The sequence below is a fragment of the Maniola hyperantus genome, chromosome 1 (assembly GCF_902806685.2).
Source record: "Maniola hyperantus chromosome 1, iAphHyp1.2, whole genome shotgun sequence".
In the NCBI taxonomy this organism is placed as follows: Eukaryota; Metazoa; Arthropoda; class Insecta; order Lepidoptera; family Nymphalidae; genus Maniola; species Maniola hyperantus.
Window position 1 is genome coordinate 5,217,290 of NC_048536.1, and position 15,938 is coordinate 5,233,227.

General features: G+C 36.8%; 2 protein-coding genes across 2 annotated transcripts; both read right to left on the minus strand.

The window, feature by feature from the left end:
* Nucleotides 1-369: 369 nt before the first annotated feature.
* On the minus strand, nt 370-4,349 carry LOC117997215 (inactive peptidyl-prolyl cis-trans isomerase shutdown-like). Its single transcript, XM_034985458.2, has 4 exons — nt 4,091-4,349; nt 3,647-3,965; nt 2,248-2,447; nt 370-1,147 (listed from the first exon to the last, which is right to left on the minus strand). Exons 1-4 carry the CDS (start codon nt 4,138-4,140, stop codon nt 415-417), a joined length of 1,302 nt encoding a protein of 433 aa, XP_034841349.1. The 5' UTR covers nt 4,141-4,349; the 3' UTR covers nt 370-414.
* Nucleotides 4,350-5,393: 1,044 nt separating this feature from the next.
* Nucleotides 5,394-15,851, minus strand: LOC117997193 (myosin-VIIa-like). Its single transcript, XM_034985392.2, has 11 exons — nt 15,527-15,851; nt 14,575-14,832; nt 13,509-13,693; nt 11,485-12,692; nt 11,147-11,391; nt 10,241-11,065; nt 9,401-9,739; nt 9,115-9,329; nt 6,705-9,031; nt 6,110-6,606; nt 5,394-5,656 (listed from the first exon to the last, which is right to left on the minus strand). Exons 1-11 carry the CDS (start codon nt 15,548-15,550, stop codon nt 5,459-5,461), a joined length of 6,321 nt encoding a protein of 2,106 aa, XP_034841283.1. The 5' UTR covers nt 15,551-15,851; the 3' UTR covers nt 5,394-5,458.
* Nucleotides 15,852-15,938: the final 87 nt, after the last annotated feature.

The following is a 15,938-nucleotide window of genomic DNA, read 5'->3' on the forward strand; positions in this document are numbered from 1 at the left end:
ATTACCTAAGTGGAAGAAAAAAGCTATGGTAGCCTAGTGGTTAGGACGTCCGCCTTCCAATCAGAGGTCGGGGGTTCGATCCCGGGCACGCACCTCTAACTTTTCGGAGTTGTGCGTTTTTAAGTAATTAAAATATCACTTGCTTTAACGGTGAAGGAAAACATCGTGAGGAAACCTGCATGCCTGAGAGTTCTCCATAATATTCTCAAAGGTGTGTGAAGTCTGCCAATCCGCACTTGGCCAGCATGGTAGACTATGGCCAAAACCCTTCTCACTCTGAGAGGAGACCCGTGCTCTGTAGTGAGCCGGCGATGGGTTGATCATGATGAAAGAAGTGGCAGGTCATATTATAGAAATGAGTACAAAAACTTAGTTATGATTTGATTTTTATTGTAAAAAAAAATCTGTAAAAAGCTATGTGAAGAACTCTGTATTTGCTTCTATATTATTTTCATCTTTATCTAGTAAATAATCTTTCTGTACTTTATTACAAAACAGATTCTCCCTGAGACAAGCTTCTTTAATGTACTCCATTTCTGCTGAATTTAGATTTCCTGGCAAAGTCAGTTTACAAATATTAACATTCTCTTTAAAGCTTTTAATCAAGCTATCTACCTCAGTTTTGAACTCATCAGTAATTACATGAGGCATAGAGTCTATAATTCTACTTGCTACTAGACTGGTCTGACTGTAGGAGTCTCTTAATCTATTGATTAATGCCATTTCTTCTAACAATTCGTCATTATTTGGATTAAGTTTCAAAGCTCTTGTAAGTCTCCGTTGGGCTTCATCAAACTGACCAATCATTCTAAGGGCCTTTGCATTCTGGAAGAGAACCTTTGGATTATTCCACACACTGTTCAACCTATTCAGTTCATTACATGCTATGCATGCTTTCAATGGTTGTTTAGTTTTATTGTAGCTTATTGCTAAATTGATATATAACTTTATCAATAGTTTAACTTGTTTGTTTTCCTCATTCTCATCAGCAAGTCTGCATTTATGGAGCATATTAACACTTTTCTTAAACAGCTGTATTGCAGCTGGATAATTTTTTGTTTTAAATAATGTTGCACCTGAACTGTATAACATTGTTGCTTTATTGCGAACTCTCTCAAACATGTTAGGCTCCTTAAAATCAATTTCCCTGAAATTACAATAATTCAGTTGTACATAAAACACATAGACACAGTTCAAGACTAAATAAATACTAGCTTGCTCGCGACTGTCCGCATGGACTATAAAAATTTCAACCCCCAATTTCAATCCCTTAGGGGTTGAATTTTTAAAAATCCTTTACTGAATGCCTATGTCATAATAGCTATATGTATGCCAAATTTCAACCCGATCCGTCCAGTAGTGCTGTGCGTTGATAGATCAGTCAGTCACTTTTCCCTTTATATATTTAGATTTTTAGTACTAAAACAACAAAATCTATATCTAGCTCTAAATAAATATTAAAATAAACAATAATTGTCATCAATATTTTAATACTAAGACAGTCTAGTGGTTAATCACGGATCTGGGTTCAACCCTGGACACACTCCTTTCCACACATGTTTCAGTTGTTGCATGTAAATATCACTTGCTTTAACATCAAGGAAAACATTGTAGGGAAACCTGCACACCTGAAAGTTCTCCATGATGTTCTCAAGGGTGTGTGACGTAAGCCAATATGCATCTAGACAGTTTGATGGACTATGTCTTAAACCCATCACTCTCATTTTGAGAGGTGACCAATGATCAGTAGTCGGCTGATGATAGATTGAAATGATGATGACGATTATTTTTTTATAATACGCAGTCTACGCTAGCTTATACCCGCGTCTTCGTCCACGTGGACTACACAAATTTCAAATTCCTATTTGATTGAATTTTTTAAAAATCCTTTCTTAGCAGATGTCTATGTTAAAATACTACTAGCTGATGCCCGCGACTTCGTACGCGTGGGTTTAGCTTTTTAAAAGTCCTGTGGTAACTCTTCAAAACTAAAATTTTCCAGGATAAAAAGTAGCCTATGTCCTTCCCCGGGTTGCAAGCTACCTCTGTACCAAATTTCGTCAAAATCGGTTGAACGGTTGAGCCGTGAAAAGCTAGCAGACAGACACACTTTCGCATTTATAATATTAGTATAGATAACTATCTGCATGCCAAATTCAACAGTCAAGTCACCTTTTCCTTTTATATATAATATTGTGTTTGGATGTATAAAAGAATTGTGTTATATACAAATAAGGCTTAGCTTACCCATCTTTTGGATTAATAATGCTTTTTATTAACTGTACGTAGAAGATGCAATCTGATTCAGGTTTTACCCGTGGTGGGACCCCCAATTTCCCATACATAACATGATGGGATAAACGGAACACTGCCAGTTCACCTACTAACATGGATTCTATGGCCATTTGAATGCCTGGTAATAAACCATTTTCATTGAGATTTACTACCTGAAAAAGAAGAAAAATTTATGTTTTACTTATTTATTGCTAATTTCATTTATACAATGAACCAATTGTGCAAATTTGCATTTGTGGATTGTAAGGTCTACACCTCCTGAGGATGCTCCGGTGTCAGGGTGAACCGTGCGTCAAGTGTGTTTTGGGATTTGTGTGGTGCTACGTATTGCTTGCCTAGTGACTGCATTTTCCTGCATGTTTATCAGTGGGAGGGTAGTCAGTGCATGTCGCATGCTGCATGTTGTACTAAAAATATTCAACCTGTTTCAGCAGATTATAGCAAATTAAACTTTTGGTTCATTGTATTTCATGGATTTTCGCAAAGTAACACGTGCTTCTATACAACAGCTAATTTCATTGGCTATCATCAACACAGGAATCAATTGGATTTATTTAACTATTGAAATATTATTATGCCTTAATATTTAATAGAATTTGTGTTGTCCCTGTCAGAAAGTGCTGTTGAAGTTGTACTTGAGTGGTTTTATACTTTATCTGCAATGATGAGTCATTCTATTACCAACAGTAACTATTGCATAGCTTTTGATGATGCATTTCTACAGTACTTATGTAAAAAGTAGCCTCTTTCAAACAGTATCCCTGGGTTAAAAGATATCAATAATGAATTTTTAATTTTTTTTTAAATGAAAATATTTCAATAAAACTTAAAGCTAGCCTTATCTTATTACTATACAAATCATGCCCGCGTGGAAGGGTGCCAAGATTTCTGGCTGCATTTTCGCGCTAGACAGCTAGCCTGATACGTTGTGCAAAAAATGAGGCAGCCCTTCTGTCACCAGATGAGGCTATTAATCGCAGTGTAATGCCCCATAAAAGTCTCCACAGCAAATTGAACAAAAATGTAACTCTTGATAAGACAGGTATACTTGCCCCACTTGCCGTTTTCAGCCATTTCTGCTGCGGCTCCCGGTCTTGATGCTGTCACCCTGATATGACACTGGGCCAATGTGTCAACGCACATTGCATCCCACATTAGCGCCTGTCCCTGTTCCCAGAGAACCAGCGTCAATCCATCAGGTCTCTTGCCATCGTCCCGAATAATCCCTGCCGGCTCAATGAGCACAGGAATGTTTATGGTTACCAGAGCAATTTCGATAGTATTGTTAAGAGAGCAATGCCTAACAAGCTTACCTACCTTTTAATTATGAAAATGAATATAATATTCTTACCAAAGGTTTAGTAGATTTTGTAAAGTAAAATGGCTCAAGTTCATTTTCCCAATATCCTGTAAAAGCCACAGACACTGTGCATTCCTTATTCAAGGGAACCCCTCCCCCTTCCTCTAAAATCTTTTTTTTTACATAACCATTATCATCTAAGGACCTAAAATGTTTAGAAAATTCTTCAAAACATTTCACTGGTTCTCCAACATAATCAGATCTAATATTTTTCAAGATACATGATTCACTATTCTCTATTTCTTCTACAAAATCTAGATCTTCATAATCTTGATTGATATGCAATATTGAGCCAGTTGTGCATAGTTGTCTGAAAATACAGGTTAGAGATGCTAAGGTAACTATAACTTTATTATATTTTAAAGCTAAATATTGATTACATTCTAAAATATAATTATAGGTACTTATTTTATTGTAGGTAAGATTAATACAAACCCCACATCCAAGCCATCCTCTAATGCAATCTTAGGATCATCCGAATTCATCTTTAAAATTCGTATTAAAATGCTGCGGTTATTTATAAGATGCGTTTCGTAATTAATTATTTGGAAACGAAAGATAAAAACAAAATAATATTATTAATATTAAACTTTTTAATCTCAATTAATAATCACCAAAAAACGTGGTAAGCACCGACCAGAAATAAAAGCACAGAATAAAAGGTGGTAAGTGGTTACTCCTTGGTTACTCGGTAATCATTTTTTGACTTTTGATTGTTTCGTCTGCGGTCTGGCCTCTGGGTCGTGATTGCCATTTGTAAATCAAATGGCAATCAATTAGACCCAGAGGCCAGACCGTATATTCAATGTACTCTGTGGTTACGGCTCTGGGTTCTAGCCTTTTTGACCCTGGTAATTTATCTAGTTCCTTTTAGATACGCTGGTATGGAACCCTTTGTGTGCGGGTCCGACTCGCACTTGACCGGTTTGTACCTTGTCGAGCCTTGATGACCTCCTAGGAACAAGGGCATTTGGGAATTTATATTTTCTAAATTGGATGGTCTTTTCTGGTGGGAGGCTTCGGCCGTGGCCAAGCTATTTAGTGTCCCGGTACGATACCGTGTAGAAACCGATTAGGGGTATGGGATGGGTTTAATGAAATTGTCATACCTACCCCTTCCATCATAGACTGCACATCACTTACCATCAGGTGAGATTGCAATTGCAGTCTAGGGCTGACAATAACTTATATGAGAATAAAAAATAAAAATAGCGCCGCGAATAAAGAGTTGTATCAGGAATCGCGGTGCTAAGGCGGGAGGCGAGGGAGCGGGGGCACGTGGTCAGACGTGGTGGTGAGACACTCACACAACAATAATACTTACTAATTGTAGCTACGCACTTCAAAACCGCGATGATAGGGACTCCTATGATATCGTCACAGTAAGACAAAGACTCGGAGGCTTCAGACTCGCACGCAAAGGATTCCGTACCATTGTACAAAATAATATAAGTAACTTGTGCATGGACTATAATGTACTTTTTAATTTGCATGGCGGCCATTTTAAAATTCGCAGTCTTGGTTTTTTATTTATTTGTTGATATAACAACAGAAAATTTCAACTCTTAACTTTTACCTACCTTACCTTACCTACAGTTCACGAGATATGTAGGTAGTAGATCGGACAGGGGAGACTTAAGTATCTTCGGTGATCTTTGGGTACGGAACCCTAAAAATGTTTCTGGGCTGCCCCTGTGTGCTATTCACAATTTTATTATAGGTAAAATAATATTTCCAATTAAAACTCTTATCTTTTTTTAATAACAAACAACATTTTAACAAAGTTATGATTTTTCTAAAGTTTTAGATCGCTCGTTTTTGTTTCATTGCCTGACGCAATACAGAAATGTAGGATGATATTAGGTCATCCATTTTATATCCCAACGAAGTTTCGCAGAGGATCTTAATCCCACGAAGGAAGCTTCCCATCGTCATATGGAAAAACGTGTTGCCCGAAGACCAATTGGAAATTTGAGAAAATGGATAAGTTACTAACAAATCCTAAAACAGAACAAAACAGGTTCATTTTTTCATCAAAATATATAAAAGAAAAAGGTGACTGAGTGACTGACTGATCTATCAATGCACAGCTCAAACTACTGGACCGATCGGGCTGAAATAAATTTGGCATGCAGATAGCTATTATAACGTAGGCATCCACTAAGAAAGGACTTTTGAAAATTCAACCCGTAAGGGAGTGAAATAGGGGTTTGAAATTTGTGTAGTCCACGCCGCGAGTATAAGCTAGTTTTATACTAAAATTATTAATGCTTGGCAGCGGCGTCGCAATGCGACTCGCACGCCACATTGTATGTTGATGGCACTATATCAGAAACCTTCACGCAAGTGTCCACGATAACTGCACAAAGTGTCTACTCAATCAAATGAACGAGGCATGCATTAATTTTTATAATACGTAGGATAATATTACTTATCTAGTTTTAAAATACTTACTCGACTTTGCGGATGAATCACGCTAACTCCATTTTTATTAATGCCAATAACAACCATTTCAGGATATGATGGATCGGAAGTTTGCTTCACTTCAAAAAAGGCTGTGCCAAATGTTGGAAGTTCGTAGATTCTCTTCAAGAATCGTTCCTTCGCCTCTTCCTCAGACATAGGCCCATGTTTTGAGTATGCTGTAGCAATTGCAGACTTCCAGTTTGAATTTGACTGAATTCTTATCATATCCGATGGAACGAACTCTTCTAACATTTGCGTGATTTGGGGCAATAGGGACTGGTTATTACCATATCTTGCTCTATAGACAAGGGCAGCTAATTCAGATAAATCATGCTTGGAGGTTTTGTGATAGCCACGCAAATATTTAGGCAATTCCTGAGGGAAGTAGAATATTTGATCTGCATTCTTATCCTTTCCAGGCACTGTATTAATCCAGAGCTTTTTCATGAAAAATATTTGGTAGCTCATTTGCAGTTGACTGCCCGCTGAAATTAAGAAATATTAAATTAGTAGGTATTCTCTAAAATATCCAATGACAAAACGTTAATTTTGAATTTGAAAATTGTGAAGTGTGATTTAATACCTGAACGGCCAGGGCGCGTTTGCTTCATCCATTCCACAAGTTCATGAATGAAATCAAAGAAATAATAACTTTCAGGGACGGAAAATACTTTGTCTACTATTTTCACGAAAAGACTAAATCCATCACTGTTTTTTAGATTTAAGCGCCCCGTTATTTGCTCACAAAGTTCTCTCGCTTTTGTGGACGAATCAACTTCAAATGCTTCGTCGGTATCGTCAGGGAAATAAACTTTGTGATATATCTGCATACTTCTGTGTTGAATTGCTTCAACTTCCACCACGTATGGAGCATACAGTCGTGGTCCACCTCTTTGTATCTTAAATAACCGTTTCAAGCAATCTTTGGCTATGGGATGGGGTCTGGTCTTTAAAAATTCGACTAGTTCTTTAACCAACACTTGACCGCAAGCAAAAACACCTGTAACAAGCCACATCAATTCCCACCCTCTTTCTTCACTCAACTGTATCCTGTTATTTGTTAATTGCTTCATTATCTGACAGTAAATCTCATCTCGCAAACTAGGTTCTGACATAGCTGACCTAAATATTTCATCAGTGTATTCGGTAACTGATCTTGCTTTCGGACTTGGCATATCACCCATATACTTTAGAATTGCAAAAAATGACGCTACTGCTGCTTTCGATAATTTTTCGTCATTAACAATTTTTTTCAGCAGTGGTTGTCTCATTGGTTCGCGAGTATGGGCCCAAAGGTCACACGCTACAGCTCTTTTCGCAGTAGTTAGCGTTGCATGTCTTGATATTGTAGAATTACCATCATAATTTTCTCTAAAATGTTCTTTTGCATATTTTTCTAAAGTATGCATTCGCTTCCTTTGTATTGTGTTATATTTTGATTTCATTTTTTCGTTATTGTTTATATATCCTTTTTTGAATACTTCTAATATTGAAGCGGGAGGCATTGACAATGTTGGTAAAATATACACTTGCTCGGTAGGAAAGAGTCCTTCCCTTTTGTTGCATTCTCCATAACCCCATGTTGCATTCATTAATGTTTCTCCGGTAGCATCTTGTAAAAGGGTAATAAGTTCGCCTTTTTTGTATTGCAAAAATGATGCTGCTTCACTAAAACCTTGCGACTCACTTTGTGTTATAACATAAATCGAACGTCTTTTCAAGCCATCCATGAGATATATGATAAGTGAGCTCATCTCACTCGCATCCACGCTTTGGAATACAAATTCTTCTTGTTGTATTGTTTTAATAGTTACTCTTCCAACATTGTCGTAGTCTTTTTCATCGTCATAGGCAACATAAGTGACTTCAGGATATGACATTTCGAGAAGTATATGCTCGGACTGATCAACGATATAAATTCCAGTCCAATTTACTGCAATTATAACAATATCCTTATTTATTGTCTCACCTTTTAGTTTAATAGATTCAAAGAACCTTGAGAACATCATGGGCCATTTTAACTTTGCAAATATAACAATATCTTCTTTGCATCGTAAAGGATCTACTGATGTCTGTATAGATGAAGATGCTTCAAATGCTTTAGTAACAAGATGTTCCCATTTCGTCAGAGCTACATCGTTTGACTGTATAAATTGATTTGGTATATAATTAACAATAACTTTTCTTAATACGTTTGGATCTATGCGCGGTCCATATTCAATGTAATGTTGTTGTGCTGCTATAATTGCCAGATCCTTTTCACAACTACACCTGTATTCCCCAAACTTTACGCCTTTGACCACTTGGTGATATATTAAATTAGTAGCCACGGGATCGTCCACTGGATTATGCCAAGGTGTAAAAACTTCTTTTCTGAAGAATAGTCTCCAGGGGGCATGTTTCTCAGAGGTCCCTTGTTCTTTAGCAAATTGCTCACATTGAGATACAGCATCCATAATATGTTCTCCCTCACTTCCCAATGAAAGCACTTTGTCAAATAATGTTATGTACAATGAAAATCCAAATGAGTCTGCCAATCCAATATTATCACCTATTTGTTGACAAACCTCTTCGGCTGTAGTGGCCGAATCAGACTGAACGGTTTTCATTGACTCGTCCATTAGAGTCACGGTTAATAAAATCGGGTTCCTTGTTTTAGTAGCTTGTAATTCTAACCAGCTAGGTGGTTGAGTTCGAGGCCCATTTTTAAATGTTCTTACAAGTCTTCCCTCGCAATATGGTGCGTATCCAGGAGGTCCTTCACGAATAAATGACCGCAGATATTTAATTAATCTTTCAGAAGGTGGGAAACAACCGACACATAAGGAAAACAATATCCAGCCTCGAGCATAAGATGCTTTTGAAGGATTATTTGTAAGTTGTTTACATAACTGTGCAAAAATTTCGTCCCTGAAATTACATAACATTATATCTTATGGAAAATCCTTAAAGAAATTTCTACATATTAATAATTAGTTTCCTACAAGACTTACCGCAATTCTTTCCTAATAATCCCGTGGCCAATAATAAAATGAAGTTTTTCTAAATTTGTGCTACGCCGAGAATTTAACCAAGTGTTATACATTTCATTCGTCAAATCGTCGTTTAACAAATTTTTCATAAACTCATCATTTAATTTAGTTTGCCGTTTCAGAGTTCTCTGTATCATTTTACTATTGCCTTGATAGTAGTCTTTTGGCATCAGTTCCTAAAAGTAAAATACATTAGTTATGAATAATAATATTGAAAGCTAATTTATGAATTTCACCTGTTGCTTACTTCAAATTCTTTGCTCTTCTTGAAAGCTCGTCCAACTGTGTCACACAATTTTGTCATGACCGGTACATTATCTGTTTTATCATCTACATATTTAGGTTCTGCCATATCTCCCATGAATCTCAACATTGTAATCCATATAGCTTGTGATGCCATTTTGTCAATCGGAGAGGGTAAATCCAGAAGCGAATGTTTCAATGGCTTTTTTGAATATTGATTGCTTGTATTTCCTATGAAATATGTGGCAGCAAACTTTTTAAAGTTAAACTCATCAAATTGTTCCTCCTCTGGTCCTTGTGGTAACGGTATAACGGTTGATAATTCTGGCTTGGGTGTTGATGTCTAAAAAAAGAATGCACGCTATTATCATAAAGGTAAATTGCTATAAAATAATTTATTTGTATAAATCATCTATTTCAAATTTTACTAACGCTGCTCAGTAAATTTTGACATAATTCTATAATGCACTAAGAGCCAGCGCATGCCAGACCTTCGTTATTTTGTATGAGCTGCAATTTTCTCTGCATATTGTCCCCAACTCAGATTGGAACGATCAACGACTATGAAGTTTGGATCATAGTGGCTTTGGGAGATAACAGGTACTAAAGGTGTAAAAAAATCTTACGTCAAAGAATAAAGCTTTATATATTTTCTTCGGAATAGTATTTGAAATCACGTTACGTGCCAGACACTTATGGTGGCAAACCCCTGCCAGAAACTCTTAAAGTTTTAAAAATTGTTAAAGTTTAAGGGTGTCTGGCAGGGGTTTGCCACTACCACTCTCTATAAGATTTTGACAAGCATTTCAATCAAAATTTGAAATAAGTATGAAAAATCATTTACCATCCCAAAGCCAGTTCCCCGCACGGTGCCAGCTGGAGTTGCAGTATCTTTCAAGAAGCCAAAAACATCGTCAACGTATCTGTCATCTATAACAGTAGTATTATGTACGTTCTCAGCAACTACATCTTTAGCTATCCAAATCGACGCTATAAATTCTGTGAATTTCTTCTCGAATTCATCCTCGGCACTTTTAAGATTGCCAGAATAATTTGCCTTATCTTTGTGTAATTGTAGTAGTTTTGCTTTTATAATATGACCCTTTTCGTGGACTAATCTTCTTATAAGGTAACCTCTGGACTGCGCTTGAAGTTTTTTAAAGAACTGCTTTAAGTTAATGAAAGTTCTGCGAAGTTCTTTTGATTTAATGACAGCCTGTAAACGTAGATATCCTCTTCTCATGACCAGGAACTTGTGCCTGAAACCACGGGCTCGGAAATGCTTCTGAACAACAATGGCAGCATGTTTTAGTCGCAAATATCTGTTACGATAGATAAACCTTCTACCATTTGCTTGTACCTTTATCACCGCTGTTATTAAAACCTTATGCCGCAGTTCTTCTAATAAAGTGTCATGATGATCTTTGAGAAATACTTTTGTGTGCCCCAATCGGTATTCTGGATCCTTAAGAACGTTGCTGCAAATTATTTTAGAAGCTTTCTTGCAATCAGCTTTCTCTGCTGGTGGTATACCAGGAGTCACGAGTCGATAACGGTGCACAAACTCTGAGTACGAATATCGAATGGGATAACCTGCCTGCCTGATCTTCGCAGTCTCCATCAATCCTGCGTATCTGAGTTGCCGAACACACAAAGCTCGATCCAAAATCTAAAAGATATGAATAGTTAAAACTATTACCTAGTAGAATTTATAATTTTAAGAATTGGTTGATAAATAATTTAAACATACTCGAGGCTTTTTAAGTTCGTTAGGTTTTATGCATCGAACAAAGAATGGATGGCATCCATATAAGGTCTTCATTAGCGCGTCAAGTGAAGTCTTAAATTGATGACTTAAAGAGACAACTTTCCGACTTCCGCTTTGAGGTGTATCAGTGTCAGTTGGAAACATTTTTTTTAAAAACGAATTACTGGAATCCCATATCATCTCTTTAACATCTGCAGTCAACATGTCTCTGTTTTTGTCCAAAAAACCTGAAATGTATCTAATTATAGTAAGCATCGAAACTAGGAAAAAATATGAAGTAGGTACTTACGTTTGAAGAAGAAAATTTAAATCATACATACCATTTACTTCATAAAACACATCTCCGGCAAAGTGTTTTACGCCAAATCTGTGTTCGTGCGTTGATTTCGGAGTAATATAACAGTTTTTATTGCTGTGATTACTGTGTAGTTTAGAGACAAGCGTGAGATCCGTACCTTTCGGAAACCTTGACTCTTCGTCAATAAGAGAAAGCAAATTCATGGGTTTCTGACCTATAAGATCAAGATTTTCCTGGTTATCAACGTAGTTAATATTCGTCCACGTTATCCCTTCCTTCTCGTATTGTTCTTGTTCAAGTTTGAAAATATGTTTCACGAAAAATTGTTGCAAGTTTTCATTGGCATAATTAATGCACAGTTGTTCAAAACTATTAGACTCGAAGTTCTCAAAACCAAAAATATCCAGTATTCCAACTGAACCACTAGATAGTTGTTGATCTTTATGCAGTGTTTTGTTTATCGTTTCTACTACGTATTCGAAAATGTGGCCATAAATAGCTTTTACTAGCGAATCGCGACCCTCTTTTGCTTGCACTACTGACAGGGTAGACACAATTTTATCACCATGTGCGATTAATGTTTTCCGGGTTAGTGCTTCACAGAACCTCGCTTTATTGACTCCTAGGAGAGACGATATCCTGTTTGCATTGACAGCATCTGCCACTTCAGAAGATTCAATGTTATTTATATTAAAAGACTTGAATTTCAAGTTTCCTAAATGTAATATCGCAGCAAGAAGACTGAATATATCCCAAACATCGCTGTCCGAAAAACTAAGAACCTTAAATGCGGATCTTATGTCTGAAAACTCAAGAGCATCATTGCGACCATCACAAGTTAGCATATTTCCCGAGTTGAGATACCCGTAATCTTCCGGTTGCCCAAGTTCCAACCTCTTTTTTTCATCGGCAGACAATCCTGTTACAAGTGAATAAAATATGTGGTAATTTCTTTCTCCTTTATTTTGTCCCACGATTCGCGATTTTTCCAACAAATACTGATCAATGTTTCCGCCTTCAATAACTCCTTTGCAACTAAAGTAGATGTTTATGTATTTTCCGAATCGTGAGGAATTATCATTTTTTACAGTTTTCGCGTTTCCAAAAGCTTCTAATATAGGATTTGTTTCTTGAATCTGTTGTTCGATCCACGAATGTTTACCGCTTGCTGCTGCGAGGTATTGTAGAAGCAATTTAGTGCTTTCAGTCTTTCCAGCTCCACTTTCTCCGCTGAAGATAAACAAAATGGTATAGTAACTTACCAACGAGATGCGCATTTGGGAGCGATGCTTTGAAATGGATTCAAGGAATAGCAAAGACTTATCTATTATTTGTCAAAACCTTTAGTGGTAGGGGCCTCACCACGTACAACGGACGGCTACATCTAAATGCGGAAAAGAAACCCAGGAAGAAAGAAGAACCCTCAAACACCATCATACTTAAAACAACGGTTTTCCTATCTTGGTGAGAACAATCCGTTCTCCCTCCGCTCCAACACCGACAATAAGCTTATGACTCCACACAGCCTTACGGTATACTATGGTAACTCTTTCACCACTAACAGTGTCAAACTTAAACACCTCCAAAAATCGTTTGAAGAACTATTATTTATCTATGTAAACATAATTATGTAGTATATTATAGAGATATGTATAATGTATATAGGTATATATATTATACCTATATACCAACCAGTGCTTTCGTGATTCCTTTCTTCAAAGGTTGCCTGGAAGAGATCGCTTTAGCGATAAGGCCGCCTTTGCATGCTACAGTTATTAGATTAAGATCCTGTATTGTGTTTTTTCAATGTTTACTTTGTGTTGTGTGAAATAAAGTAATAAATAAATAAATTTAAAAAAAAACCCTTTGGTGATAAAAACTTCACCATTTTTCTTTCTCTAATAAAAAGATTTTAGCTTTAAAAATTTCTAGTCTCCTACTGTAAAAAAATCAATACCTATCTGTTACTCTACGGATTCTATTTAAAAATTATTTAGATTTCACTTAAAATTAATACAAACAAAGGAAGCTATAAATTATATGCACCTTATTACCACGCATTGATTCGATGATGTCTCTAATAATTCTCTGTATGAGTCATTTCCGATGGCGAATATGTGAGGCGGTATATCTCTTACGTTACTATCTTGATAAAAGTGTATTTGATCCATTGTGTATATTGGTAATATTTCGTAAGGGTTTATTGCTATTAACATAGTTCCTGTATAAGTCTGAAATTAAAAAGATTATCTATAAAAACCTAGCTAGTAGCTACTTACATTATTTATTTTTGGCGTTAAACTTTTTGCACCTACTTACTCGATGCTCTGAAAATGGGCCGAATGGTTTGCAAAAAAATATCGGTCAAATGCGAGTCGGACTCGCACACGAAGGATTCCATACCACCGTAAAAGAAATAACACTTCTAATTCTTTATAAATTTTCATGGCAGCCATTTTGGATGTTTTTATATAGCGGTAATTATTAGGGTCGCGAGATGCAGCCCACTGACAGACAAACAGACGGATGGGCGGATGGAGAGCTAAGTCTTAGTAATACGGTCCCGTTGGTACCCTACGGGTACGGAACCCTAAACAACGATGCAGTAATTAAGTATGTATTTTTAGCTTTACTTTTGAAATTGCGTATTGTTTCGGCCGATTTGACGAAATTTGGTAAGTACCGACAGAGATAGCTTGCATCCCGGGGATAGACAGAGGCTACTTTTGTCCCTGATAATCAAAGGACGGGATTTTCAAAAAACTTGAATCCACGCCAACGAAGTCGCTAGCATCACATACCCTATCCACGGAAAGAAGTTAGTATAGCACCACAGACAATGTAGCCAACTCTGTTACATAATCCCTTACAAATTAGAGGCGAAAATCTCAACAGTGGGTGTTAACCATTTAGAGTTACCAACCAATCACAAACATGTTCCAAATTCAATTAGGAAACATAGTTCCTTTTGTGAGTGGTTGGTGATTTAAAATGATTATCACCCAATTAGATTTTTGCCTCTATCATTTGTACAGGATTAAACGTAACAGAGAGAGCCCTATACTAATTTCTTCTGCGGATAGGGTATAGTAACAAAATAAATAGCACTTACATATATTAGTTGCTGACTGTACCGGATTTGCAGATTCCGTAGTATCGTGTGTTCCTGAAGCTCACCTAGGGTTATCATGTCTTCAACACTTGTTATGGAGGTCGAGTGTAGTGGTTTGATGACATTAGTAACTGCTGTGATGAATACTTCGCCATTGTCGTCTCTCACTTGTATTTTACCTCCAGAACTATTGAGCACTTTTACAGCAATGGGTACATCAAATTCGGATTGTTTTTCTGGTTTTATCCAGACATAGTCCTGAAACATAATGGTAAAAAATAAGGAGATATAGGTATAAAGTAAGTACCTATGTATGTTTTCTATTGTGCTGTGCAAAGACAAGCCGTCAAACGATTACAAGCATCAGACTTATGAACAAGGCCTCCTTAGACCACGGAGGAGCCCCTGGGCACAGAGAAGGCTCTTTTAGAAAGACCCTCTTCATCTAAAAGGATTTTTAGATGAATTAAAATCTAGCAAGGCCCGTTGCTTTACCATGCCTAAGCCCGTCGAAAGCATGGGTGATGGGGCGGCATCGCTACGGAAGCACTCATACACATGAAGAAATGTACTACCTATATCCTATACTTATTTAATTTTTCTAGAAATTAAATGTCTAAGCTAACTACTTATATGATCATTTTATCTGTCTCAGTAGGCTAAAGAATAGCTACCTTGACTGTTGGTAACAAGGTCCTGGGTTCAAAAACAGGTCTTGGGTTTTTCTGTCAAGAAATTCTCAGTAGCACGTAAAAACCGTCGACCCACGCTTCTTCTCTCTCCGATCGTGTCGGATTGCCGTCCCATCGAGCTACGAGAGTGAAAGAATAGAGTGTATCTATGCTTGCTCACGAACCTGTGCCCATCCGCGCAGATTTCTAATCTCTGAGGAGATTGGCCGCCGTAGCCTAAATTCGATCGGGAGGACATTACTAAAAAAAAACTTACTTACTGATATTTGGATTCGATCTGCCATTTCGGAAGTTAGATGCACTTATTCCTTTGAGATTCCACTTATATTTGGAAAACATCCCCGGATAAACATCATCACAACAACATAAAATGAGCACTGCAATGCTTTTATCAATGTTCAAGATTATTTATCACCAATATACAGATAACACGTCAATCTTATCATAAATATTCAAAGACAGATAGTAACATGCCCAAGTATCATATTGAACATGATTATTGGTTTTGGTACGACCCACATACCTACTATAATATATTTATGATTGGATTTGATCAATAAGTTGATTGTATGACAATTTGATAAGAGATATTATTTTATGCTACCTACTTGCTTGTATTACTTTACAAACCATCAAAGCGATCTCTATCAGTTTGGACGAAACATATTTTGA

Bases quoted from the DNA above. Each gene is read 5' to 3' on its own strand.
- LOC117997215 (XM_034985458.2), bottom strand. From the start codon at position 4,140: ATGAATTCGGATGATCCTAAGATTGCATTAGAGGATGGCTTGGATGTG. The intron at 3,966-4,090 runs GTTTGTATTAAT...CTGTATTTTCAG, and splicing joins GAGGATGGCTTGGATGTGGG to ACAACTATGCACAACTGGCT. The intron at 2,448-3,646 runs GTAAGAATATTA...CTTCTTTTTCAG, and splicing joins CAAAATCTACTAAACCTTTG to GTAGTAAATCTCAATGAAAA.
- LOC117997193 (XM_034985392.2), bottom strand. From the start codon at position 15,550: ATGGCAGATCGAATCCAAATATCA. The intron at 11,066-11,146 runs GTATGTTTAAAT...CATATCTTTTAG, and splicing joins ACGAACTTAAAAAGCCTCGA to ATTTTGGATCGAGCTTTGTG. The intron at 9,032-9,114 runs GTAAGTCTTGTA...ATGTAATTTCAG, and splicing joins ATTATTAGGAAAGAATTGCG to GGACGAAATTTTTGCACAGT.